The sequence below is a fragment of the Musca vetustissima genome, unplaced genomic scaffold (genome assembly GCF_032173495.1).
Source record: "Musca vetustissima isolate MV318-11 ecotype Yass unplaced genomic scaffold, APGP_CSIRO_Mvet_v1 utg47419, whole genome shotgun sequence".
Classification (NCBI taxonomy): domain Eukaryota; kingdom Metazoa; phylum Arthropoda; class Insecta; order Diptera; family Muscidae; genus Musca; species Musca vetustissima.
The window spans coordinates 26,374-53,603 of record NW_026878272.1 but is presented as its reverse complement, the minus strand read 5'-3'; the positions used below and the strand labels follow the sequence as shown (position 1 = coordinate 53,603).

The 27,230-nt window shown below is 32.4% G+C and overlaps 1 protein-coding gene across 1 annotated transcript in view; it reads right to left on the bottom strand.

Moving 5' to 3' along the window:
• LOC133323083 (E3 ubiquitin-protein ligase MIB2-like) overlaps nt 1–27,230 on the bottom strand; it is a gene marked incomplete at its 3' end in the record, with an annotated part of 93,037 nt that overhangs the window by 47,558 nt on the left and 18,249 nt on the right. Inside the window, exons 2-4 of the mRNA XM_061532040.1 lie at nt 14,053–14,220; nt 13,819–13,990; nt 9,645–9,760 (exon numbers count right to left, since the gene is read on the bottom strand). Of these exons, the coding sequence (XP_061388024.1) occupies nt 9,645–9,760; nt 13,819–13,990; nt 14,053–14,220 (456 nt within the window). The remainder of the gene's footprint in view (nt 1–9,644; nt 9,761–13,818; nt 13,991–14,052; nt 14,221–27,230) is intronic.

Below are 27,230 nucleotides of genomic sequence, written 5' to 3'. Positions count from 1 at the left end.
ATTTGAAAATTTAAAAGAGAAGAAAAAAATTTAGAAAAAAATTGTGTTATTGTTTTGTTGTTATTTTTTGTAATTAAAGAGGAGTCCTTATTTTTGATGGCAGGCATGATAACTCCTCACTGGAACATCGGAATCCGAAAATTCCAACGGTGTTAGAAAGAGTACATGTCTGGCTCTCGTATGAACTAGGACTTCGCACTAAAATTAACAAAATGGCGGACATTTGAAAAAATATTTTTGGAAAATCGCCGATTTTTGACCAAAAACCAAGTTAAAAAATAAGGAAATCCCCCGAAAAACATGTTCAACATTGGTCCACCTCTTGGTATTTACAACAATTCATTTCGTCCAATCTCTTTAATAGTAATTAAGCGCATTTTGTACCCTTAAATATATTTTTAATTCATAACTTTAGGATTTAAATAAAATTATACAATTTAATCAAAAACGTAAACAATTTTTTAATACTTCAAAAATTCATTGTTCTGATTGGTGGAATAAAATTCGCTTCAAATTTGATATGTTACGGCGAATTAATTATTATTCGCCGGTAACAATTATGACATATCATGTTCCCAATTCGCCGATGCGGCTATCTTATATATCTACCTTGGGTACCTCATATATTATTTTTGCGGCAATGTACATTAAATGCAACTAGTTTTAAGTTTCCATTATGGGTAAGAAGTGTTGCAATTTAGCTGTAAACTGTAAAGATTTGTTAAAATGGATTGAATTTTGTGTGAACAATTTTGGGATATCACTTAATTTTGCAAAATCCATTATAGTTTGAGACATTTGATAGACTACCAGACTTGTGTAACGGTACTATAAAAGATTTCTTCCAAATAGTGGGAAAAAAGCCAAAGTGACAGAACAATATTTGAGAATTAACCTAGGCATACCATCTGGACCTGGAAATTTAATTGGTTTTAGACTACGTAATTTTATTTATTTATTATTCATTTCTGTAATACAAGGCCTTCAAGACCATATAAACATATTACATAGCTAACAAAACCTGAGTGCATAATACTATAAAATAAAATATATATAAAAGGAATTAACGTTCATATATTTTGGCTCCCCCGCCATAAAAATACAAAAGAACAAATTGGCCTAGTTAACAATAACTCAAGAAAATTTAAAAAGAATTTATAACAGCATTTTTGAAGAAATATAATCCAGGATAGTGTTTTAAACCATAACACTTATGAAGTAAAGTTGTAAAAATGTAGAAGTTTCTTTTTAAAAACATTATTAGAGTGAGAAAATATCCTTAATTCGTAGGTAATTGGTAGATGCCCAAAAAGAAAATTGTTGAAGACAGATCTGTATAGAATTTTCTAACAGCGATAACTCTTTACTATGTCCAGGAAAAATCAAAAAACGTCATCTGCAAACTGAAACGTCTTACAAGATTCAGGCTGTATTGAATCACATAAATCATTAACATAAAGGATAGACAAAAGTGGACCCAGCACAGAACCTTGCGGTATACCACTGTGAAGATAAATTGTGTCAGACTGACTACCATTAACAACAACAAACTGTGATCTATCTTTCATATATGAATAAATAAGCCTACAGGCAGATAACGAAAATTTAAATTTATCTCTCAATTTTCCAACCATGTGTGCAAAGTGTACTGAATTGAAAGCTTTCAATAGATCAAGGGATATTAAAACACTTAATTTGCCTTCGTTAATATTTTGACGAATAAAATCTATAGCTTTTAAAAGTAAATGGGTTGTATTGGGTCCTCGACGAAACGCATACTGGGAGTCTGAAATCATGTTTGACGTGTATTCTAAAATCTGATTCTTCAGAATGACTTCCACCACCTTAGAGTTAGCTGGAAGAATTGATATCGGGCGGAGGTCTTCGGGAATTTGAACATTTTTGGTATGGGAACTACTCGGGCATATTTCCATGCTAATGGGAAAGTTGAACAAGTCAATATATAGTTCACCAAATGCAAAATTAGATCTAAAATGTAGGGATACACTATCTTTATAAAAGTTATAGGAATTTCATCCACACCCACAGATTTGGATTTAATTCTATTTATAGCATCATAAATCTCATCCACAGAAACACAACGAAAAGAAAGAGAAGAAGTAGGTTCGATGAATTGGGTGAAATCAAAATCGTCATCTGACATTGAGTTGTCGTCTGCAAAAAAGTGATTTATATCGTTTGGATCAATGTCAAACACTGTAGTATCTTTATGAACACATCCCGAGTTTTTTAGTAATTTCCAAATGTGAAAGGAATTCATGTTACCAAAAAGTTTTGAAAAATACTTTCTTTTTTCCCTACGAATTGCAGTTCTTGCTTTATTACGATACTTACAGTATGTCGACCAATTTCTCTGTGATCTATTTGACTGAAAAGCAGAATAGGCTAAATTCCTTACCGATCTTGCAAACGTAACGTCCTGTGCTTCAATCCAACGATTAGAAGAAATATTTATTTTCTTTCTGACAATAGGTACGCAAGAATAGAGATTTGTAAGCAGATTACTTATAAAGGAACATTTACATCCAATGCATTAGACATAGAATTACTGTCGAAGGACTCAACCAGAGAAAATACTCGATGCCAATTTATATTGCTAAAATCACGGAATTCTATAAATTCGGACGGACAATGAACTTGGAAATCAAGAGATGCGAAAATGAGGGCATGATCAGACACAGACGGACATTGTACCTGATCAAAATAACTAACAAATGAAATGTCACTTACAATCATAAAATCAAGGAGTGATGTTGACCTTAGTCTTAGGTCGAAATGTGTGGGCTTACTATTATGTACAATGGACATATTATAACGGGTACAAATAGATCGGATAACATTAGCTTTGGAGACATCAAAAAGGTTAGAGTTAAAAACAATATTACAATATTGGAATACTTTGAAAAAAGATCTCTATGATGGTACTCAAAGTCAAATAAGTTTCCTGTAGGCAAATATACAACTCCAACTATAATCTGTACGCCACCAGAAATAATTTCAATAAATAGTGATTCACAGCCTATGAGGGAAAGTTTAAAAACAATTCTGTAGGTAAATCCATAACATATGAATATCCCAACACCTCCACCCCTACTAGGACCATTGCGATCATTTCTACACAACCTGTATCCCGGTATAGAAACAGCATTGTTACATATTTCACCTGTTAGCCACGTCTCCGAAACTGCAAAAATATGGAATGCACCATCTTTTAAAATATGTCGCAATTCATCAATTTTGTGTTGTGCTTTAATGCTGCGGCAATTTAAATGCGCTAAATTCAAGCGATTGCTAAATGGGTTAAGAGCAGATTTGATGTACGAGTTATTGTTCACTATTGGACAAAAAGTATTTTGTGGCGGGGAACCAAATTTTAAAATCAAAAGCTTTAACTTTACAATATAAATTCATTATAATAATTCCAAAAACTTCACACAGCTGATCGTAAATAACAAATTAAAGGTGCTTAATTATTAATTTACACTAATATATGAAATTATGAAACATGTTTTCAAACAAAAGAATTTTATAGAATTCACATCTGGAAACATTATTTTAGCCTTCACCTCATTAGAGTTCAAAATTTTCAATTTAGTAATGATGTTTTGTTTTCGAAGTTTCCGACATACAGAATTGAGGTAAGCCACAGCAGGAGTGTAATGCTCGTTAAGATATACTCGATTTTCTAGATCATTGCCTTCGCCTTCCATTACATCACTTGCTTTAAGTGATCTTGTTTTAAAGTACTCTCTTATAGAATCGCGAGCATATACATTATTGAACTTTACGAGAATCTGGGTTTTCTTACTTATGTAAGAAGCATGGTTAATATCATGGACTGATATAGGCACTTTGAAAAATTTTCCCATCGATAGAACAGGGCAATAAGGTCAGACAATCCTGCTGGTAATCCACCAATCAATATATCTGCACGGTTTAGCCTGCGATGCAGCACATTAATCTCAGACTCAAGTTCATATAATTTTGTTGTAGTGCTAGATTCTACGTTTTTAATGCGCTCATTGCAACTATTAATGTCAGATCTCAATTCTGTAAAACATGAAAACATTTCGTTTTTAATATCATCAAGTGCTGCCTTAATAGAATTCTGTTCGGTTTGGTTATTCACAATAAACCCATCAAACTTCGCATTAAGGTTGCGAATTTCATCCGCTACGCCACCGCTATTGTGATCAGATGCAAGATTATTATCACATGTAGGGAAAATAAAATGGTTATATTTTATTGCACACAATGCAGGCAAATCTTTATCACTTATGTTGGCACAGGAAGAGTGAAGCCATTTGGAGCAAATTCGGCACATTATACTCCCTTGAGTTTTAGTGATCGTATCACTACAATTTCCACACTTAATTGCTTTGGACATCTTTGGCATACTCAACAAACAGCATAAACAACAGCGCAGCAGCAGCACAACAAAATAACAATGATACAGCAGTAGCAATGACAGTTGTTCAATAAGAAAAGGGAACAAGTGATAAACGATGATAATTACGTAAGGATCACTTAGTTAACATCACTTCAATGTTGATAATGGTGAATAATTATAATTAATTTTCATTCGATTCATTAACGATATCAATTAAATAATTGAAATATACAGGAGCAAATAATAATCAAAGCCGATAGTCAATAGAAAAAAGTAAATTTAGCGGGTGATCAGCTGCGACGAATAAAAAACACGACTACTCAGGCATGACGTTGCCAGATTTTAAGCAACATCTTGACTTAGTAAAAAATGCATATATATTTGATCTATTTTGGATAGTTCATAAGGATTTTAACTTATATTTGGACAAACTGCATATAAATAAGTAGTGGCGAAAAAATTGGCAAATTGGCAAACAATTCTGATATTTCGGAGTTTTTACAAACTCCTTATAGTTGCATTTCCAAGTTGTGAGTATTTAGGAGACTTTTCTTTTTAAGTTAACAAACTCATAAAATTACGTCGGATTAGTTTTAAAATTGTGGTTGATCTTGTTGAGGTAATTATTGTACAACATACAGGATTCTATGGTATATTTGGACCTAGCAACAGAATAATTAGCGTAGTCTATATAGATGACCCTGACTTTTTATATTTTCGAAAAAGTTTTTTTTTTTAATTTATTTTTTATACTTGATAACTCACACGAAATCCACGGATATCTGTCAGAATTTCTAATTCTAACAGTTCTGAACTACGAGTATTAAAAAATGTATCTATTATAAATTCAATAAGTGCGACTATTACATTGACATGCAGAATTAAGCTTTTATAAATGTGGTATTTCTATGTATTGTTTGCCGGCACTTCACGTATTTAAATACAATTAATGAAAACAAATTTTCGACTTTGGTTTGCCTTTTGCCGGAAATGCTCATATTCAACGCTATGACCTTAAATGTATCTGTATGAACTTTCCACAAAAGGTAATACGCGTGCGTCCTCTAAATTTAGGTGATTGTTTTCCTAACGAAATCATTCATTAAATAAGTAAAATATTTAAGCCAAATCTTTTTTTTTTTTTTTTTGAATCCGTCACTCTCGTTCCTATTTGACCCTCAATAACTTCATGTACATAGCATATTCGAACCTTCGTTGCTAAACATTTCATAAATATATCATAAATATATAATACGATGGTCCCGAAAAACTTTCAATAACTCTTAAGACGCAAACATTCGCAGCTGAATTTTGTATACCTTGAAGAACACAATTTTCATAACTCAAATCCAGAAAAATGAGGGTAAAACATTAAACTTTTTTATACTCCACTAATTCTAAAATTTGTTTTGCAAATTAGATATACTATGTACTACAGGTAAGGATAACTGTCAGCACCATATGATCTCTATTTACATACTGTTTAATTAAGGATATTATTCAGATTTGTATTTATTTGTCATACTATCTAAAATTGCAACTTTGCGCTTTCGGCGCAAAGTACTGTTGTCAAAGTCAAATCACTGACGTTTTGTTGTTTACGCGCCTTTGCGTCAGTCTAGAAAAAGTGTCAAACTACGCATGATGGATTTCGTCCACTGAGCTAGCACCTATCATACCAACACAAATTGTAATAAAAAGGTAATATTGTTTACGCCAATACAACGCCAATATTCTATTGGACAAATTCTAATATAATTGTGTTTTATTTTATTTGGGTTTTTATTTTCATATTCCCCATTTAAACATTTGGTCCGATCGAGCAGGATTATACGATTCGCATTATTGCCTTTACGAGGAACTTAAACTTTGCAACAACAAACTCTAACCTTCTACAAGGTATTGAGCTACGTCATCAAAACACAAAACACTGTGATCAATTATCACATATTCACATAAAGGTACGTACCGAACTTACTGTGAGTGTTTTGTTATATTTTACATTGCACATATTTGAATAACTTAACCTAAGGTTGTCAACAAAGTAACGAATAAACCGAGAAAAAAAAAAGGTTGTCAACAGCAATAGTTACCCGATAGAATTTACTTCATTTATCTTTAATAACATTCATTACATGCGACTCTCATCATTTCCTTTCGCGAAATAATGTGGTGTAAATCAGTGTGGTGATAAGTGTTTTTTACAAAAACAATTGGTTAACAGTGATCAGCTACGTTGATCGCACAAAAGAGAAAAGAAAAAGCAACAACAATAAATACACGTTGCCGCTGTAATAGTAACAAACATCAACACAACAAAAACCACACTAATTAGTGCAGTCAATTCTTGGTTGTGCGTTACATGAGTAGTCAGTAACCACCAACGCATCACATTAAGGTGGGTCGTATAAAAACTAAATTTATAATTGAAAAAAAAAATTAAAATAAATATTTTAAATAAAATAAATAACTTTATTGCACTTTTGTATTTCCGATACACTGAAAAAATACGTGTTTTACGATACACTAAGAGAAATTTTTGAAAATTAATTATTTTATAGTATTTTATATAATTTCGCGTATTTTTTATATTTAAATATATATTGTTCGTGCAGATTTCGATACACTAAAAAAAGAGTTTACTGCTCAATTTTGAATTTAAATATTAAAATTTTTAGATTTTTTACGAAATCGATTCGTTTACGCGGTTTTTAAAAGACAATTTACGTTTTCTAATCGATCAAATTATAAAACAAACTTGCATTCCGTGCATAGATAAAAATATACAGTCCATTTACATTTCTATTGAATTGATTTTTGATATAAATTTGACATAAAATGCCGCTTACTCCTTTAGATTTCTTTATCAGAGCCACTGATGCTCTAATTAAATTTGATGCAATTTTCTCTTCCTCACGGGATGACGATTTAGATGTGTATTCCCTTGAAATACAAGGATCTGAATCAAGAGAATTATGGAGTAAAGTGAAGAACAGGTATGAACATTGTGCGAGTTACCTTCAAACTTCGGATGACGCATGCTCGGACGACATGATTTCAGGTGACAGCAAGTACGATGTCGCTTATAAAGCTTATGTTCACGTGTTGTCATCAATAAATAGAAAAATAGATCAACTTCGAGCTATGCAGAAGACGAACATTTCCGAGAACCCTAACCTCTTTACAGGTGTTACCCACCAAACAGGAAATTATGTCGAGATTTCGTCTCCATCCTTAAATAATACTTTACTTCATAGTATAAAGTAAAGTATTGTGACATAGATATATTTAAAGGTGATTTTCAATCTTGACCTACATTTAGAGATTTATTTTCCGCAGTGTGCATAAATAATGCTCGGCTTAGCGACATAGAAAAAATTGTGTCATTTAGTAATGAAAACTAGCGGTGAGGCGCGAGATATTGTTTCCAAATTTCCACTCACTCATAAGTTTTAATTTAGCATGGAAAGCCTTGAGAGAAACTTATGACAACGTCCGTATTCTCGTTAATAACCAAATCAAGTCTCTTTTTGACCTTCCGGTCATAGAAGCCGAAACTAGTTCCGATTTGAAAAAATTACAACGCGGAATAAATGGATGCATTTCTGCTATGTCAATTTACGACATTTCAACTGTAAGCTGGGACCCTATTTTAGTTTTTATTTGCCTTCAAAGACTTCCTAAATACACTGTTACGTTGTGGGAACAAACTGTTAAAGATAAATCCGCTTTGTCAACGTGGAAAGATTTGGATTCCTTTCTTACGAACAGAATTCAAACTCTTACATGCCTTCGTGATATAAAAGGCATAGATACCAAGGAAATTGTAGATAATATTAGTAATATTGCACATTCTCCGAATGCTGCTAAATTTAATAGGGCTTTAATTTTAGACAAGTTTGTCGCCTTCAAAACCTTCCTCAGTAACAATTTTAGTTGTCTGATTAACTGTCTACGACATTTCATATGTAATCAGTCTAAATTGGTAATACCACATATACGATGGGTGGTATATTTGACATCTAGGATATAAGGTAATTAATTACGTCGTAAAACCTAACGGTTTGTAATTGTCTAAACACGATTGACATTTTGACAGAGTGTGTGGTTAATCCATGACATGTACTTGATCCAGATTGGAGCACTACCAAAAAATCGCCGCTAATACAGACGGCTTATTTCGAAGAATTGCTCCTCTAATAGTCTTACAGACAATAATTTGTTTTGGGATTCAAACATTCTACAATGGCCAATAATCACCTATATATTCATTTCAATCACCTTACGGGCAATATCCATGGCATATTATTATTGCAATACCTTATGTTTTTAAAATGTATTATGTTTTTTTAACTTTTATACGAATGCACGTTTGCTTAATTCATTTGTCTACATCGACACCATTAATAGCCAATCTCCTTCGGATATCGTTTTACAAATCTCGAAATACGACCTGTGGTTAAGTTGTTCCCTCTAAACATTAAAATCTTTTCTCTTTCTCGTAGATAAGGAAATATAAGTAAGATTTTTAAGATTCCTTACTGAGGATGACGTCCGCATGACTAGGAATGAAACAATTTAAAATTATGATGCTCATAGAGTGAATCGGCTGAATCCTTGCACCTTAAAAGATTAACGGTGATGCTCATAGAGCATCAGACAGATCCTTGCACCTTACAATACCATAGATATATCGAAAATTGATTAAAATCGGCAGTCAACTGAAAACTACTAATTTTATGCTGCCTTCGAGGTCAATCTTCTATTGTCCTCGCTGCTTTACGAGCGCTAATTTGTTCAGCATAAATATATTTGAAAAAATGAAAAGAAAAAAAGTTATAAAAAAACAAAAACAAAACAAGAATGAATTCTAGTTTATAACATCCACAGCAACCAAAATAAACACTTTTATAATAACCGTTAACTTATATATTCAAATACTCGCAGTTCTTGATTTTTCATATTTATGGTCGGTAAAATCGGTATAAAAAGCGGGAAATGTCTTAATATATATCATTTCTGTCGAAAAATGTTGGCGATATTCCCCTATCCTATCACTAGACTTATAAAATATTAATAAGTTCAACGTTTATTACTGACAAGCCTATTGGTCAAGAGATTTTGTAAAAAAATAAGATTTATATATCTTTTTTACTACAAATCCCGACTGTTTTGTCAATGTATCGATAAATGTATGTATTATTAGGAGATGTATTTTTGTATATATAATTACCTTCACCTCCATCTTGTTGACCCCACTCCCAATCAGGGCCCCGCACCACCTTCGCACCAACGAATATTCCTTTTAATTGAATCCGGTTGCTGCATTTTCGCGGAGGGACACGTACACTAAAACGAGATTTAATATATATATATAGGGGAGAGGTGGCATCTTTCAACACTTTTTGATTTAAAGCTTTATACAATTTTTTATTTTATAATTTTTGGGTTTTTATTCATTTAACTTATAGGTACAGATATAACCTTTACACTGAATATACATATTAAATATTTTAACATCCTGTTTCTCTAAGACGATAGAAAGTCTACTCGTCACTCATATCATTTGATTGTATTTATGTATAAAAAAATGTCAAATAAAAACGTATCAGTATTTGTATGTTTTTTGTTAAATTTTATTTTGTAAAACATGAATAAAAAACATAAATCACACATGTAAAATATATTTAAATTCGTTTTATTTTATTTTATTAAGACAATTTTGTGGTGGAAAAGGTTTTTTGTAGGTCATATATACCATTTCCAGATTAAATGAAACCTTTTACAAATAAAATGAAACCTTTTCCAAATTAAATGAAACCTTTTCCACTTGAAATGAAACCTTTTCCAAATTAAATGAAACCTTTTCCAATTGAAATGAAACATTTTCCAAATTAAATGAAACCTTTATTCTTATCCAAGGAAATATAATATTTCCAGTAATTTTAAATCAATATTTAAAAATTAAATCAAAGAATATTACCAACAATAGTTGTATGGCTATGTAATTAACACAAATATTCCTTAATTCGGTGTGATTTCATTTAATATCTTTACTAAATAAACAGGCTTAATCCCAGTTTGTTGTTTTTATAAAAAAATGTCTCCAAATGTCTCTTGTGACAATTCGAAGTTCTTACGTTACCAGCGATACGACCCCAATGAGAAGTTCGTTTCGTTGGCGCCTGACTTCGTGGTCAACAAGGCATTTACAGACAACTACAATACATTTCCCACTGCTATGTGTCGTCACTTTGTGACGAATGCACATAACGTTGTTGTTGGTATTGCTAGTTAAAGCAATAAACCAAACAGTATGACCGTGCCTCGTCTACAACTTCAGTAGTGTTTGGCGGGTTATTTGGGATACCATTTGTATTTTGTTTTTGCAAAATAGTCACGCTTAATCCCAGTTTGTTGTTTTTATATAGTCTGTAAATGCCTTGTTGACCACGAAGTCAGGCGCCAACGAAACGAACTTCTCATTGGGGTCGTATCGCTGGTAACGTAAGAACTTCGAATTGTCACAAGAGACATTTGGGTTTGAAAGGTTTTTTGTAAAGAAGCTATTAATAGCTTCTGGGGAGAATATCCCAACAAAAAACTAAGGGAACTGATGAGGATCAGTGGCGAGATCCGAAACTATAGTCTTCCCTGCCTTACCCCTCGGCGGACAATGCCATACATTCCCCACTAATAAATATTTGTTTTTTATAAAAACAACAAACTGGGATTAAGCCTGACTATTTTGCAAAAACAAAATACAAATGTTATCCCAAATAACCCGCCAAACACTACTGAAGTTGTAGACGAGGCACGGTCATACTGTTTGGTTTATTGCTTTAACTAGCAATACCAACAACAACGTTATGTGCATTCGTCACAAAGTGACGACACATAGCAGTGGGAAATGTATTGTAGTTGTCTGTAAATGCCTTGTTGACCACGAAGTCAGGCGCCAACGAAACGAACTTCTCATTGGTGTCGTATCGCTGGTAACGTAAGAACTTCGAATTGTCACAAGAGACATTTGGGTTTGAAAGGTTTTTTGTAAAGAAGCTATTAATAGCTTCTGGGGAGAATAACCCAACAAAAAACTAAGGGAACTGATGAGGATCAGTGGCGAGATCCGAAACTATAGTCTTCCCTGCCTTACCCCTCGGCGGACAATACCATACATTCCCCACTAATAAATAGTTGTTTTTTATAAAAACAACAAAATGGGATTAAGCCTGACTATTTTACAAAAACAAAATACAAATGGTATCCCAAATAACCCGCCAAACACTACTTTACTAAATAAAACTAAAAAAATAGTAATACAAACTGGGGTATTTATTGACAAGGTAACTGATTATCTTAAAGAAGACGTTCCCGACTTGCATGTCCATAACGTAGTTAGAATTATCTTGCCGAGTAAGCTGTTGAATACTTCGCTCGATTACATCAACAATGTTATGTTCCATTGAAACGTCACACAGCTCAGCTCTTGTACATAATTTTATTTTTTAAAATGCTTTTTCGATTGGATTTACCATTGGAGAATAAGGCGGTAAGAATTTAAGGTTGCATCTTTTGGATTCGATCAAATTTTGTATGTCATGTCGCTTGTGTATTTGAGCGTTATCCATTATCAAGAACGAATTTTCCAACTCTGGATTGATTTCCTCCAAAAGACTTTCTATAAATAATTTAAATTTGTCTGCATTGACACTGGAATTAGAAATGATTGTGTGATTGGGGTATCCCCAATATTCATTGATCGTTGTTGGGGTATCCATTTTGTAAAGTCTTGAGCATATTTTTGTCTCAAGCCTAATGTTCTGTAGTCATTCATTTAGTAGTGTTTTGTATATGTAGCCATACACAATTAAATAATTATGAGCTAACCTGATTTTAGCTCGGGAACCTCTGATAATTGGGAATCTGAAGGAGAATCTATAACCTCGCCAAGTATTGCAAATGGAAATGCTCCAGAACCTACCGAAGCTACATCTACAAGACCCCGAAACAAATTGGGTCAGTATAACAAAATAATAAAAGACATGCAATTTTTATTACGTAAATTGTATGAAGAGTGTAGAACAATTTCCGAGACTGCAAATTTAACCTGCATAAAAATAAATTCAGCACAAGCATTAATAAGAAGATACAAAAAGAAATTCTGGAAGGAAAATAAGCGTGGAGGAAATATAACTAAATTTTTGACACCACAAGTTTTAAGTCTGATCGCGTTATAGAAAGTCAACCTTAAATTACCCTCAAAGCCATAAAAACTAAACTGTTGAGAGAAAATGATATAAATATTTCCACAAGCTCCATAGAAAATGGATTACGGAAATTAAAAATTACGTTGAAGATGGCCTCTAGTGAAATAGAACGAATGAATGACTCCAGAACATTAGGCTTGAGACAAAAATATGCTCAAGACTTTACAAAATGGATACCCCAATAACGATCAATGAATATTGGGGTTACCCCAATCACACAATCATTTCTAATTCCAGTGTCAATGCAGACAGATTTAAAGTATTTATAGAAAGTCTTTTGGAGGAAATCAATCCAGAGTTGGAAAATTCGTTCTTGATAATGGATAACGCTCAAATACACAAGCGACATGACATAAAAAATTTGATCGAATCCAAAAGATGCAACCTTAAATTCTTACCGCCTTATTCTCCAATGGCAATGTACAAGAGCTAGAGCTGTGTGACCAATCATAACATTGAAAAAGCATTTTTAAAAATAAAAGTTACCTTGTCAATAAATGTCAAGAAATACCCCAGTTTGTATTACTATTTTTTAGTTTTATTTAGTAAAGATATAAAATAAAATCACACCGAATTAAAGAATATTTATGTTAATTACATAGCCATACAACTGTAGTTGGTAATATTCTTTGATTTAATTTTCAAATATTGATTTAAAATTACTGGAAATATTATATTTCCTTGGATAAGAATAAAGGTTTCATTTAATTTGGAAAAAGTTTTATTCTATTTGTAAAAGGTTTCATTTAATTTGGAAAAGGTTTCGTTTCAAGTGGAAAAGGTTTCATTTAATTTGGAAAAGGTTTCATTAAATTTGGAAAAGGTTTCATTTAATTTGTAAAAGGTTTCATTTAATCTGGAAATGCTATATATGAAAGAAAATACATTAGTTATGTTTGAAATCTTCCAGCGCCCCCACAACAAAAAAATTAAAAATTTACAATGGCACTGTGAAAACATGTTCAATCATCTACATTTTGTCGACAACTGAAAAAGCTAGCTAAAGTTGTTTCGCTGCTAGAGATCAACATTGCCATAGAATTGGTAGCGGGTTGGAAAAAATTTTAACCGAGATTTTATGGACGCTATTCAAAGGTGTCCTTCTCTCCGATATATATATATATATATAATACTTACCCTAATGATGTAGGTGTCGTATACCTTATAAAGGCGTGCCCTTTATCATGTAAATCGGCTCCATAACAACTCGAACACAAATAGTAATTGGCGCACTGTTCACATTTGAAAACAATACCGGCTATGCCTCCCTTAGTACAACCCTCACATACAACATTGGGATGACGTACGCCTGAAAAGAAAACGATAGTTCTGACAAATATTCATAACATGGCTGAAGTATTTTAATCTTACCAACTTGGGCATTATCTACTATTATTAAATCATATTGATTCTGATATCCAACACGATAGTTGGTTCTATGGCCAGAATCCCAATTAACAACCACTGTATTTTCTGGCGAATGTACAGATCCCAATCTTCCGATTTCGCAAACAGTACCCACGTGTCCTTCTCCTTCATCTGTGGTGTAAATAAATATTGAATATAATTTTATAAAACAGAATCAAATATTAAGAATTTGTACAATGTTTTGAAATACGAATTGAACATTACACAATATGCCTTTACTTCTAGAATTAAATTCCTATATTTTTATTTTCCATTTGAAACATAAATATATATGTATAAATGGGCAATATTGCAAATTTTTTAATATTCCTTTTTCAAAAAATCCACTTTTTTATTTTGGCCATCGTATTTATTTATTAATTTTATGCAATAAATTAAAAAAAAAAATATTGAAGTTATTCTGCTATGAATTTCAGCGAAAAATTTACATATTTAAATATAATAACTTATTAGGTACATGTATACATCGTACGGATTATATCAATGCCCTTCAAATAAATTGTGTGGTTCAATAAATAGGAAATAATCCTAAACTAAAAATATATTATTTATTAAAAAAATATTATACATTTGAAATAGCGTCTAAATCGCGTAATCCTCGTTTAATTTGATGCGCATTCGGTTTCCAGAAAGTAGTAAAGGTTAACTTCCAATCCCTGTATATTGCGCAAAATTTTATGATTTTATTTATTTAGTTCATTTATGCTTTGATTTCGCAAAAGGTCAAAATGTGTGTCCGGTTTCGCGATATTTCCAAAAACAGTTTTTGCCAAATTTCGTGATTTTGGCAGGCCGCCGGCTTACTGATCGCAGGTACAATACGAATCAAATAACAGATATAAAAATTTCAACGGAAAATAGTTTTTTTAGAAATTTGGCGGCACAAAATGTTCAACTTTGGATGGATATTACTATGAAGCTGTGCATATTATATACCAAAATATATATCTAATTACATAGATTGGCGTGTACAACAATCCTATAATTGATGTTTGGAAATTCCTGATTGCGCATTGAAACTAGAAGCAGAATTAAAAAAATGCAGATAAAGATTCGAAAAACGATACCTAAGGGACGTACTCATCATTTTGGTAGGCCGTGGAAATATAATACAGTCGAGTACGCTTATACAAAACACACGTTATAACGAAATTTCCTTATAGCTAACTCATATACTTTAATAATTTTCGTGTTATAAATTAGTGAAACTCGGCTTCAGCTATGTTAAAAATTGGCATTTTTAACAAAAATCTCATAAAAGAAAATATCATATATACAGCGAACTTTTTTAAAAACACACGTTATAACGAAATTTCCTTATAGCTAACCAACTTCTTGGCCCCGAATTTTTAAGACATATTTTTAACACAAATCTCTTATAACGAACTACATATATAGCGAACTTTTTTAAAACGATCAAAGCATTTTTAACCATTTTTTTATATATTTCATGAGTTATAAGCTTGCAAACCGCAACTTCAAGAAATTTAAAACATTTTCTAATATTCCCATATATAGGGGAGAGGTGGCACATTTAAACAGTTTTGGCTTACAAGCTTCATATTTTGTTTTTTTTATTTTACAATCTTTGATTTTTTAAAACTTTTATATGGCATACTTTAAGTTCGATTTAAATATTTTATTATCGGTCCGCTGTATTGCTTCTAGCAATTTTTATAAATAACAGCAAGTCAAAATTAAAAACAGAAACATGTTACTCTAATAAAATCCTTTTGAAAATTATACGATAGATAGAAACCAATACCAATTTATACTGAAAAGTTGCTGTAGTTTTGTCCAAGCAAAAATTGAAAAAAAAATCCCTATCCATAAATTGTTATTTATTTCATAATGAATTTTGCAGATATATTTCCAGATTTTTTTAACTACGTATTCTGGAAATATATCTGTAATTAACTACGTTAATTACTCCTATAATACCTTTTTTGACGCCTCTCTTTCCCACCCCCGCCAACCGAGGGGGCGACCTCCCCTTAGGTAGTGATCGCGTACACACCATGATCCGTATCATGATGGGATTTGAGAGTGGAATAGAAAACCAGCTACAGAATCTACTTCAACAGCCAGTTTGTAAGTTTTACTGCTCATTTAAAAATACAATAATATTAGATTTTATTTATTCTACGCTCAAGCAAAAATCTACATTAGAGTATACAGAGTTAAAGTCAATACACATTTTACTAAGAGGATCTCCCATAGAGTAATTCGTGCGGTGGAAGTCTACATATAACAGTTGATAGTGTATACTAGATCGGACAGGAACTTATTCTAATAGAAGAAATTAGGAAATCTCAAGGTATTTATCGGTTTGTTTACGCTGAACAAATCCCTTTATCATAGTAGAAGTAAAGTGTATGAGATTGGTAATAGTTGAAAGACCACTACAAAAACCATGTTGATATGGACTTAACAAGGGTTGAATTTTGTGTGAAATTATAGTAGTAATTAACTTTTCGAACAATTTTAGAATAGCACTTAATTTTGCAATTCCTCTATAATTCGAGACATTTGTTAGACTACCAGACTTGTGTAAGGGTATTATATATGACTTCTTCCAACAAGTAGGAACATAACCATATTTAAGGGAATAATTAAATAATATCGTTAGTGGTAATGCTAATGTATCTGAAAAATTCTTTAGAATTATGCTGGGTATACCATGAGGGCCTGGACATTTAATAGGTTTTAAACTACGTAGATTTTTAGAGACCTCTTGACTTTGTAAGAAGGGCGTAAATATTTGATAGTTCATAAGGATATGGATCTTTAATCTGATAGGTAGTATTAGAATAAGTCGTGGCAAAAAAAAATGCAATTTCGGAGTTTTTTGAAAATTCTTGGTTATTGCATTTTAAAATTGTAGGCTTAGAAGAAACTTTTCTTTTTAGATTAACAAATTCATAAAATGACTTTGGATTGGATTTAAAATTATCCTTAATCTTGTTAAGGTAAAGATTATACAACTTTCGGGATTCAATTGTATATTTTGATCTAGCAACAGAAAATTTAACATAGTATTCATAAACTTAATCAATTCCCTTGCATTAGTTTCACAGATTATGAAAAGCTAAAAGGCTTGTAGTCATTGAAAAGCTCCAACTCACCAAGCCCAGATGGTGTGCCGTCTTCTATTTTAAAATCATGTGCGTACGAACTTTATCGACACTACAATTATCTTCAATGTATCATTGACTATTTATTTTATTATTTCCTTGCGTGATAACAGATGTGCAATTGAAAATAATAGAGGTATTGCAAAACTAAGAGCAGTTCCAAAACTTATTCAGTTTCATCAAGGGTAGATCGACCTTGACAAACTTATTACAACTTACTTGTCACGTTCATAATGGGTTTCTAAATAAATGTCAAACTGGTGTACATGAGTTGCTGTACATGGGTTTTCCATTAATACTTCTGTCATGGATTCGTTCTCACTTAGAGAACCGAACCCAAAGAGTATCTTTTAATGATATCCTATCTACAAATATATCTGTATATTCTGGTGTTCCTCAAGGTGGTGTTCCATCTGATATTCGTTGCTTCAACGTATTAATGTTTGCTGATGATGTTAACTTTTATGCAATCTTAATTCTTACAATCAATCAATTTTTTGAGTGGATTTTATTCGAAATTAATTATATTTTCATTTTTATTTAATAATAATTATATATATATATATATAATTTAATGTTTAATATATTTTTCTTTATACCAATGTTCAAGTAACTTTTTTTATATACATTTTTGTACTTATTTTATGTCATGATCTTATGTTTAGTATACTCTGAGTCCATGTTAAATTATATATACTTTTATTCTGCTGAAGTACTGCTTCTGCTCGACTTTCGAGTAGAATTTTAGTCTGGAGACAGATTTTTTGCTACTTTTGCTAGTTTTCGTTCTTATAATTAGTGAAATGTAGATGGGTTATTATTTATTGTCCGGTTTTATTGTCGTGTTTATTTAATACATTACTTTTTTAATTTATCTTTGAATACATATCGTTAGCTAAAATGCAAATAGGCGTATCTAACAAAAGCATAAGGAGAAGCAAAAAACTGTTTTGAATGAATGTCATGTGAAATGAAAAAGTATGCCCGGCAGGATGATATTGCATATGACGAATAATAGACTATATTTTTTTAACAAATTTAGTTATTTAGTTTAATGGCAGTCATAACAATTAAGTAAAAATGTGAATTTTTTGTTAGTTACGCCTTTCTGCATTTATCAAATAAACCCACTTGTAGTTACGTCTTTTTGTTTTTTGTTAATAGAAGCTCCTTTTTTGACCGCAGACGTGTAAAACTTTGTCAACACATGTAGTTTATTGACATTCACAATATTCATTCAAAAAGTCAATTTTCAATTTTTTGTTAGTTACGCCTTTTTGCATTTTAGCTGACGATATATTATATTTCATATTAATAAGTCAATTTTAAAATCGACGCCTCGGAACCATAGTATGCTAAGTCTGAAAAGTGAGTTTTTCAGTAGAAGCTTTCAAAGTATGGAAGTTTCTTTAATCGTGCGTGCCATGTTAAGTACATTTTTGCTTATAATGCTTATTTGGTTTGGATTGACCGATGATTACCAAAATTTCAGTGAATTTAAATTAAGGACCGTAGTATCTAAAAACGTAAAGAACTTTAAAACATGCTAAGTCGACTTAGCATACTATGGTTCGGAGGCGTCGAAATGTAGATTGTTAATTTCTTCAATGTGGTCTTCGGACTTTGAAATTACCATGAATAAATATATAAATAAATCTGCAACATGATTTGTACTCTGTTGCAAATATGTGTAGTGTTAATGGTATGTCATTAAACCTAAAAAAAAATAAAAAAAAATTGTCATTGTACAGATTCGCACAAATTGCAAAATGTAGATTCGTTTATTGATCTTGGAGTTATTTTGGGCAGTAAACTACGTTTCAATTTAAATATAGAGTATTGTATTCACAAAACCAAATCATTATTAGGCTTCATAAAACGAAGTTACCAAACGCTTATTCATTAGCCTCTTTGTAAATGTTATTCTAAAAAAAAGAATCTGTGCAAGTTCAAATTCATTTATTTGCTCTCAGAGGTTTACGATGGTACTCAAATGATTCTCTTCCTCCATACGAAAATGGTCTGAAGTTAATTGACCTTCCCACACTAGAGAAAAGACATTTAATGCTCACAGCTGTTTTCATTAATAAACTCTTGCGCGGCCAAATTTAACCTGAGTTCTTACTAGGTGAAATTAAATTTAATGTACCGTTACCCGTTTGTACCCGAAAATAACATTAGCCAAATCTAATTATGAATTATGTAATGCTCTCCGATCTTTATGTGAGGGTCGTACCTAATTTATTGCGCTCCGTGCAAAAATACTCACCTTCTCACCTTTATAAGGTTTGTCAGACGTCCGTATTACCCAAATACGCAAGGACTCTATTTGCATCTGCGCCAATTAAATACGGCGAAAATAGACGAAAACATTTTTTTAATTGATCGAAAAAAGTTTACATTTATAGAAAAACAAATTTTTCAATGACTAGAATTCTATTTTCAAAAAACAAAAATTTTAAAATATTAGATATTAGATTTTATTTATTCTACGCTCAAGCAAAAATCTACATTAGAGTATACAGAGTTAAAGTCAATACACATTTTACTAAGAGGATCTCTCATAGAGTAATTCGTGCGGTGGAAGTCTACATATAACAGTTGATAGTGTATACAAGATCGGACAGGAACTTATTCTAATAGAAGAAATTAGGAAATCTCAAGGTATGTATCGGTTTGTTTACGCTGAACAAATCCCTTTATCATAGTAGAAGTAAAGTGTATGAGATTGGTAATAGTTGAAAGACCACTACAAAAACCATGTTGATATGGACTTAACAAGGGTTGAATTTTGTGTGAAATTATAGTAGTAATTAACTTTTCGAACAATTTTAGAATAGCACTTAATTTTGCAATTCCTCTATAATTCGAGACATTTGTTAGACTACTAGACTTGTGTAAGGGTATTATATATGACTTCTTCCAACAAGTAGGAACATAACCATATTTAAGGGAATAATTAAATAATATCGTTAGTGGCAATGCTAATGTATCTGAAAAATTCTTTAGAATTATGCTGGGTATACCATGAGGGCCTGGACATTTAATAGGTTTTAAACTACGTAGATTTTTAGAGACCTCTTGACTTTGTAAGAAGGGCGTAAATATTTGATAGTTCATAAGGATATGGATCTTTAATCTGATAGGTAGTATTAGAATAAGTCGTGGCAAAAAAAAATGCAATTTCGGAGTTTTTTGAAAATTCTTGGTTATTGCATTTTAAAATTGTAGGCTTAGAAGAAACTTTTCTTTTTAGATTAACAAATTCATAAAATGACTTTGGATTGGATTTAAAATTATCCTTAATCTTGTTAAGGTAAAGATTATACAACTTTCGGGATTCAATTGTATATTTTGATCTAGCAACAGAAAATTTAGCATAGTATTCATAAACTTAATCAATTCCCTTGCATTAGTTTCACAGATTATGAAAAGCTAAAAGGCTTGTAGTCATTGAAAAGCTCCAACTCACCAAGCCCAGATGGTGTGCCGTCTTCTATTTTGAAATCATGTGCGTACGAACTTTATCGACACTACAATTATCTTCAATGTATCATTGACTATTTATTTTATTATTTCCTTGCGTGATAACAGATGTGCAATTGAAAATAATAGAGGTATTGCAATACTAAGTGCAGTTCCTAAACTTATTCAGTTTCATCAAGGGTAGATCGACCTTGACAAACTTATTACAACTTACATGTCACGTTCATAATGGGTTTCTAAATAAATGTCAAACTGGTGTACATGAGTTGCTGTACATGGGTTTTCCATCAATACTTCTGTCATGGATTCGTTCTCACTTAGAGAACCGAACCCAAAGAGTATCTTTTAATGATATCCTATCTACAAATATATCTGTATATTCTGGTGTTCCTCAAGGTGGTGTTCCATCTGATATTCGTTGCTTCAATGTATTAATGTTTGCTGATGATGTTAACTTTTATGCAATCTTAATTCTTACAATCAATCAATTTTTTGAGTGGATTTTATTTGAAATTAATTATATTTTCATTTTTATTTAATAATAATTATTTATATATATATATATATATATATAATTAATTTAATGTTTAATATATTTTCTTTATGTTCAAGTAACTTTTTTTATATACATTTTTGTACTTATTTTATGTCATGATCTTATGTTTAGTATACTCTGAGTCCATGTTAAATTATATATACTTTTATTCTGCTGAAGTACTGCTTCTGCTCGACTTTCGAGTAGAATTTTAGTCTGGAGACAGATTTTTTGCTACTTTTGCTAGTTTTCGTTCTTATAATTAGTGAAATGTAGATGGGTTATTATTTATTGTCCGGTTTTATTGTCGTGTTTATTTAATACATTACTTTTTTAATTTATCTTTGAATACATATCGTTAGCTAAAATGCAAATAGGCGTATCTAACGAAAGCATAAGGAGAAGCAAAAAACTGTTTTGAATGAAAACTATAAGCATGTCATGTGAAATGAAAAAGTATGCCCGGCAGGATGATATTGCATATGACACATAATAGACTATATTTTTTTAACAAATTTAGTTATTTAGTTTAATGGCAGTCATAACAATTAAGTAAAAATGTGAATTTTTTGTTAGTTACGCCTTTCAGCATTTATCAAATAAACCCACTTGTAGTTACGTCTTTTTGTTTTTTGTTAATAGAAGCTCCTTTTTTGACCGCAGACGTGTAAAACTTTGTCAGCACATGTAGTTTATTGACATTCACAATATTCATTCAAAAAGTCAATTTTCAATTTTTTGTTAGTTACGCCTTTTTGCATTTTAGCTGACGATATATTATATTTCATATTAATAAGTCAATTTTAAAATCGACGCCTCGGAACCATAGTATGCTAAGTCTGAAAAGTGAGTTTTTCAGTAGAAACTTTCAAAGTATGGAAGTTTCTTTAATCGTTCGTGCCATGTTAAGTACATTTTTGCTTATAACTTTGGATTGGATTGGCCGATTATTACCAAAATTTCAGTGAATTTAAATTAAGGACCGTAGTATCTAAAAACGTAAAGAACTTTAAAACATGCTAAGTCGACTTAGCATACTATGGTTCGGAGGCGTCGAAATGTAGATTGTTAATTTCTTCAATGTGGTCTTCGGACTTTGAAATTACCATGAATAAATATATAAATAAATCTGCAACATGATTTGTACTCTGTTGCAAATATGTGTAGTGTTAATGGTATGTCATTAAACCTAAAAAAAATAAAAAAAATTGTCATTGTACAGATTCGCACAAATTGCAAAATGTAGATTCGTTTATTGATCTTGGAGTTATTTTGGGCAGTAAACTACGTTTCAATTTAAATATAGAGTATTGTATTCACAAAACCAAATCATTATTAGGCTTCATAAAACGAAGTTACCAAACGCTTATTCATTAGCCTTTTTGTAAATGTTATTCTAAAAAAAGAATCTGTGCAAGTTCAAATTCATTTATTTGCTCTCAGAGGTTTACGATGGTACTCAAATGATTCTCTTCCTCCATACGAAAATGGTCTGAAGTTAATTGACCTTCCCACACTAGAGAAAAGACATTTAATGCTCACAGCTGTTTTCATTAATAAACTCTTGCGCGGCCAAATTTAACCTGAGTTCTTACTAGGTGAAATTAAATTTAATGTACCGTTAGGTTTGTACCCGAAAATAACATTAGCCAAATCTAATTATGAATTATGTAATGCTCTCCGATCTTTATGTGAGGGTCGTACCTAATTTATTGCGCTCCGTGCAAAAATACTCACCTTCTCACCTTTATAAGGTTTGTCAGACGTCCGTATTACCCAAATACGCAAGGACTCTATTTGCATCTGTGCCAATTAAATACGGCGAAAATAGACGAAAACATTTTTTAATTGATCGAAAAAAGTTTACATTTATAGAAAAACAAATTTTTCAATGACTAGAATTCTATTTTCAAAAAACAAAAATTTTAAAATACGCATTGTCAGAGTTGCAAATTTTCAACTTTATATTTTTATACGCAATGCGTATTTGGGTAACATTCATTGAAATACTTGTATTTAACTTTTTAGGTGAATAAATTCGTACGCATACGCATGAATTTAGGTACGACCCTGAAGAATATAACAAATTAAATAATAGTATATCTTTATCTGAACCTCTGCATGTCATAAAAAAATTGTATTATACGTTCTTAGTGCTTAGCAACAGTTGCCAGACGTATATTCAGGATTAGTTCTATTTATTTTATTGCTGTGTTGTGATTGTCTATTGTCGTGAATCGTAGGTGTTAACCGGCTGAGGTTTTACTGTAGCTGGTTTTCCCAATCTACTATTCCAGAATATGAGGTATACGCGCTCCCTACGTTAAGGGGCGGGAAAGTGTGGCGATGAGAACGATCGTAAAATAAACATATATACTGGTAACATGAGCAAGTCTGCCAAATTTCATAACATATCCAGTTACAACACGTGCAGCCAACATAACATTCGCAACCGAAATAATAAAATTTTTCCACAATACAACAGCCATCAAAAATTATAATAATTCAGCAGGTGACATTTAGAGTTAAGTTAATAAGTTACAAGTTTGATTTCTAAATAAACAAACGGTGTGGTTACCAAACGGTGTGGTTACCGATCTTTTAAAAATTAAGCATTAAGCAATCTTTTAATTTACATTTGTGATCAAAAAATATGAACACAAAGAGTATAGATGAAACGTATTTAAAATAATCACAATTTTTTTAGTTTATTAAAAACATTGAAATGTATGTCAAATATATCTGTAATGGTCACACAAACAAGTTCAAAAAGTTCGTTATAACCGCGTTCGTTATAAACGAAGTGATACAAATCACGAACGGGTACAAAGTTATTGAGGCCGCAGATAGGTTAGGATGAAAAGAGGGGTGGATAATATCATCACATGTACAACATGGGAAGGACATACACATAAGCCAATTGAGGCCTGTTGTGCGCTCTAAAAATGCAGAGAAAGATAGAATTAGGGAATGTTTAGATTAAACATTTTGGGTTTGATTCCCCTATGATTCTAAGAACTCCGTGTTTTTTGAGAACTCCTTCAGTCTTCTCCATTTACACCCCTCAGATCGGTTAGTCCGTGAAAAGCGTCATTTCCCAAGATTGTTTCCGAAGGCATGTAAATGCTGGACAATGGTACAGGAAATGTTCCAGCGTTTCACTGTCTTCCCCACACGCTCTACACATGCTGCTACCTTCGCATCCTATCTTGAGTAGATGTGCCTTCAGGCTGAGGTGTCCTGTAAGAATACCCGTCAGTCATTTATTTATTTCTTGTTTAGCATTAGGATTTGCTTAGTTTTGTCTTCATTTGGGTCACTATCTCGTTGCCTATGATTCCTTGGTGACCCGGTACCCATATAATACATACAGGTCCTTGTTGTGAGAAATCATTTATGACATTTATACGTTCCAGTAAAGTTTTGGATTTAACTGTAAGATCGTACTGTGATCTGTAAGACGAAGTGAAATTTCGGTACCCGGTCCTTCGATAAAAAGTCCCAGTCCAGTTTTTCCTCCTAGTCGAGAACCATCTGTGTAGCAACAGTTACCCGCCGGCGTCTGAACTAGTGTTCCACTATTCCATTGTTCTCTATCTGGTAATATACTTTCGCAACGTGTTACTACTCTCGCTTCAGGTATGCGGTGTGTCTGTAATATATTTTTGTGCGGTATGTTGTGTCCGGTGTCTATCCACTCGTCCATTGCCTAAAGTGTTAAAGCTGCAAGCTGTATGTATAATATTGTCTCCAAGGCCCTAGTTGGTGATGTACGCATTACTCCACATATACCTAGGCGACACGTTCTTTGAACTTTCTGGAAAGCTTTTACGACACATTTTTTATCCATTGCTGTCCACCAGACAACAGACGCATATGTTAGAAATAGTATAATAACGCTGTCATAGTTCCAGTGTATCATCTTGGGATTGAAACCCCCATTTAGATCCAGAGATACCAGCATCTATGGGCCTTGTCAGGCCTTTGCTGTATGTGGTCTTTCCATTTAAGTTTCCTGTCTAGAATTACTCCCAGATACTTAACTTTGTTTGATATGGTGAGCTATTTTTGTCTTTCTAGTGAAAATCTCCTCGGTTTAGCCCAATCGTAGGCGATGTTTACCACCGTTTCGGCTTTCCTTCATAATAAGTTAGGATTCATTCCTCTAAGAAGTATTATAACGTCATCTGCATAACAGACTGGTTCAAATCCTTCATCGGTTAAGTTCGTTAAGAGGTGTTCCCCGACCTACTTTGTCTCTGATCGTTATGTCCTGTATACTACAGCTTATCCATATATTCCTCGGCATATAGTAAACCCAGTCTATGATTGCCCGGTCAACTTGGAAAGTATCTAAAGGGCTAAGCAGAATGCTCGCGTTGAGCCATCCGTCGCGTTATGTGTTATCGAAAATACAACAACCACAAGGAAACGATAACACCAACGCTTGAGTTTGATGTGCGCTGCGCTTCGGAGTTAAAAATATGTTAACTTTTTGCGTGCGTTAACGCGATAACAAAAAACGCTCAACGCCAACATTCTGCTTAGCCCTTAAGGATTGGATAAGCGTGCTGACATTGTTGAAAGCTGGTTCAATGTCAATGCATTCCCGTAATTTATACATTTTCTTAGCGAAGGATGTCCTCAATATAGTTTACTACCTAATGTAAAGCGGTTTCCATTGATCTCCCCTTTACATACGCATGTTGTTTATATTTCAGCGTATCATTGGGTGTACTGCTCTTTATCATGGTGTCGATTGTACGTTCCATGGTTTTAACCCTACGGTCAATAACCGGGTACATTTATACCTTTTTTTTGAATAAAAATGCTATAAAATTTTTAATAATGGAGATATTTGGATCAAATTTTGAGGAATCATTCTTGAGGTACTTTCACTGATATACATGTAGGAACTAAAAATTATATATACATTAAAAGAATATATATTTAAATCCATTGTTGAAAAGGCAAGTAGGCCGAGCTGGTGGTTTCCACTGGGATTTTGAATAAAATGCAACTTGTTCCATAAAAGTTGATTTATTTAACAAAATGTATTTCTATTAAAATTCCTAAATTACAAAAAAAATTAGGAATTAAAAAACTATAAAATAGTAAATATAAAACAAGCCATACTTTTTGATATGAAAACCACAAAAACTTTTAAAATAGTTCAAAAAAACAGTTCCTGAGCACAGCGTATTATCCAACTTATTGGTATTTATTCAGGACAGAAAATGGCAGTACTCAGGGACGCTACTTGACATTTTTTCTAAGTTTCGTTAAATATTTACAATAAATTGACATTCCGAAAAATTATTATTTCATAAGCAACAGTGTTGCAAGATCGTTTACAAATCAATGAGATTTTGGGAGTGCCGCTAACATTCCCTCCGCAGTATGGCAAGGAACCTTTCCGCTGCCAGACTCTCGTTGAGGGGCTACGTCCAAAATTGCCAATTTAGTTACAGGCCGATCCATGATACCTCGTTGTGTGAGCACTTTTGCACTACGGACCTGTCCATCACTTGCCAATCTCGTTTGAAGTACTTTACCACGCAGCCAAACATTTCGAGGTAGAGAAGGATCAACAATAATCACTAAGTCGCCCTGACATAATGGTTTAGATTTTTCATACCATTTCGACATACAAGTTAACGAAGGCAAAAATTCAGCCAACCACTTTTTCCAAAATATGTTTGCATATTGTTGTGAAAGCAGCCAATTTTACTTTAATAATATGCCACTGTCGCTGCAAACTGATATCGGTTTTAACCCACTTGAACTTCCCACTAGGAAGTGATTTGGAGTTAAAGCCTCTGACGTTTTGTCGTCCACAGGAACATAAGCAAGAGGCCTAGAATTTACGATATTTTCAACTTCTATTAATGTACTTAATAGGAGCTCATCACTAGGACGCCTTGCTGGCATAATTTTATATAAAATAGTTTTAATTGATCGTACCA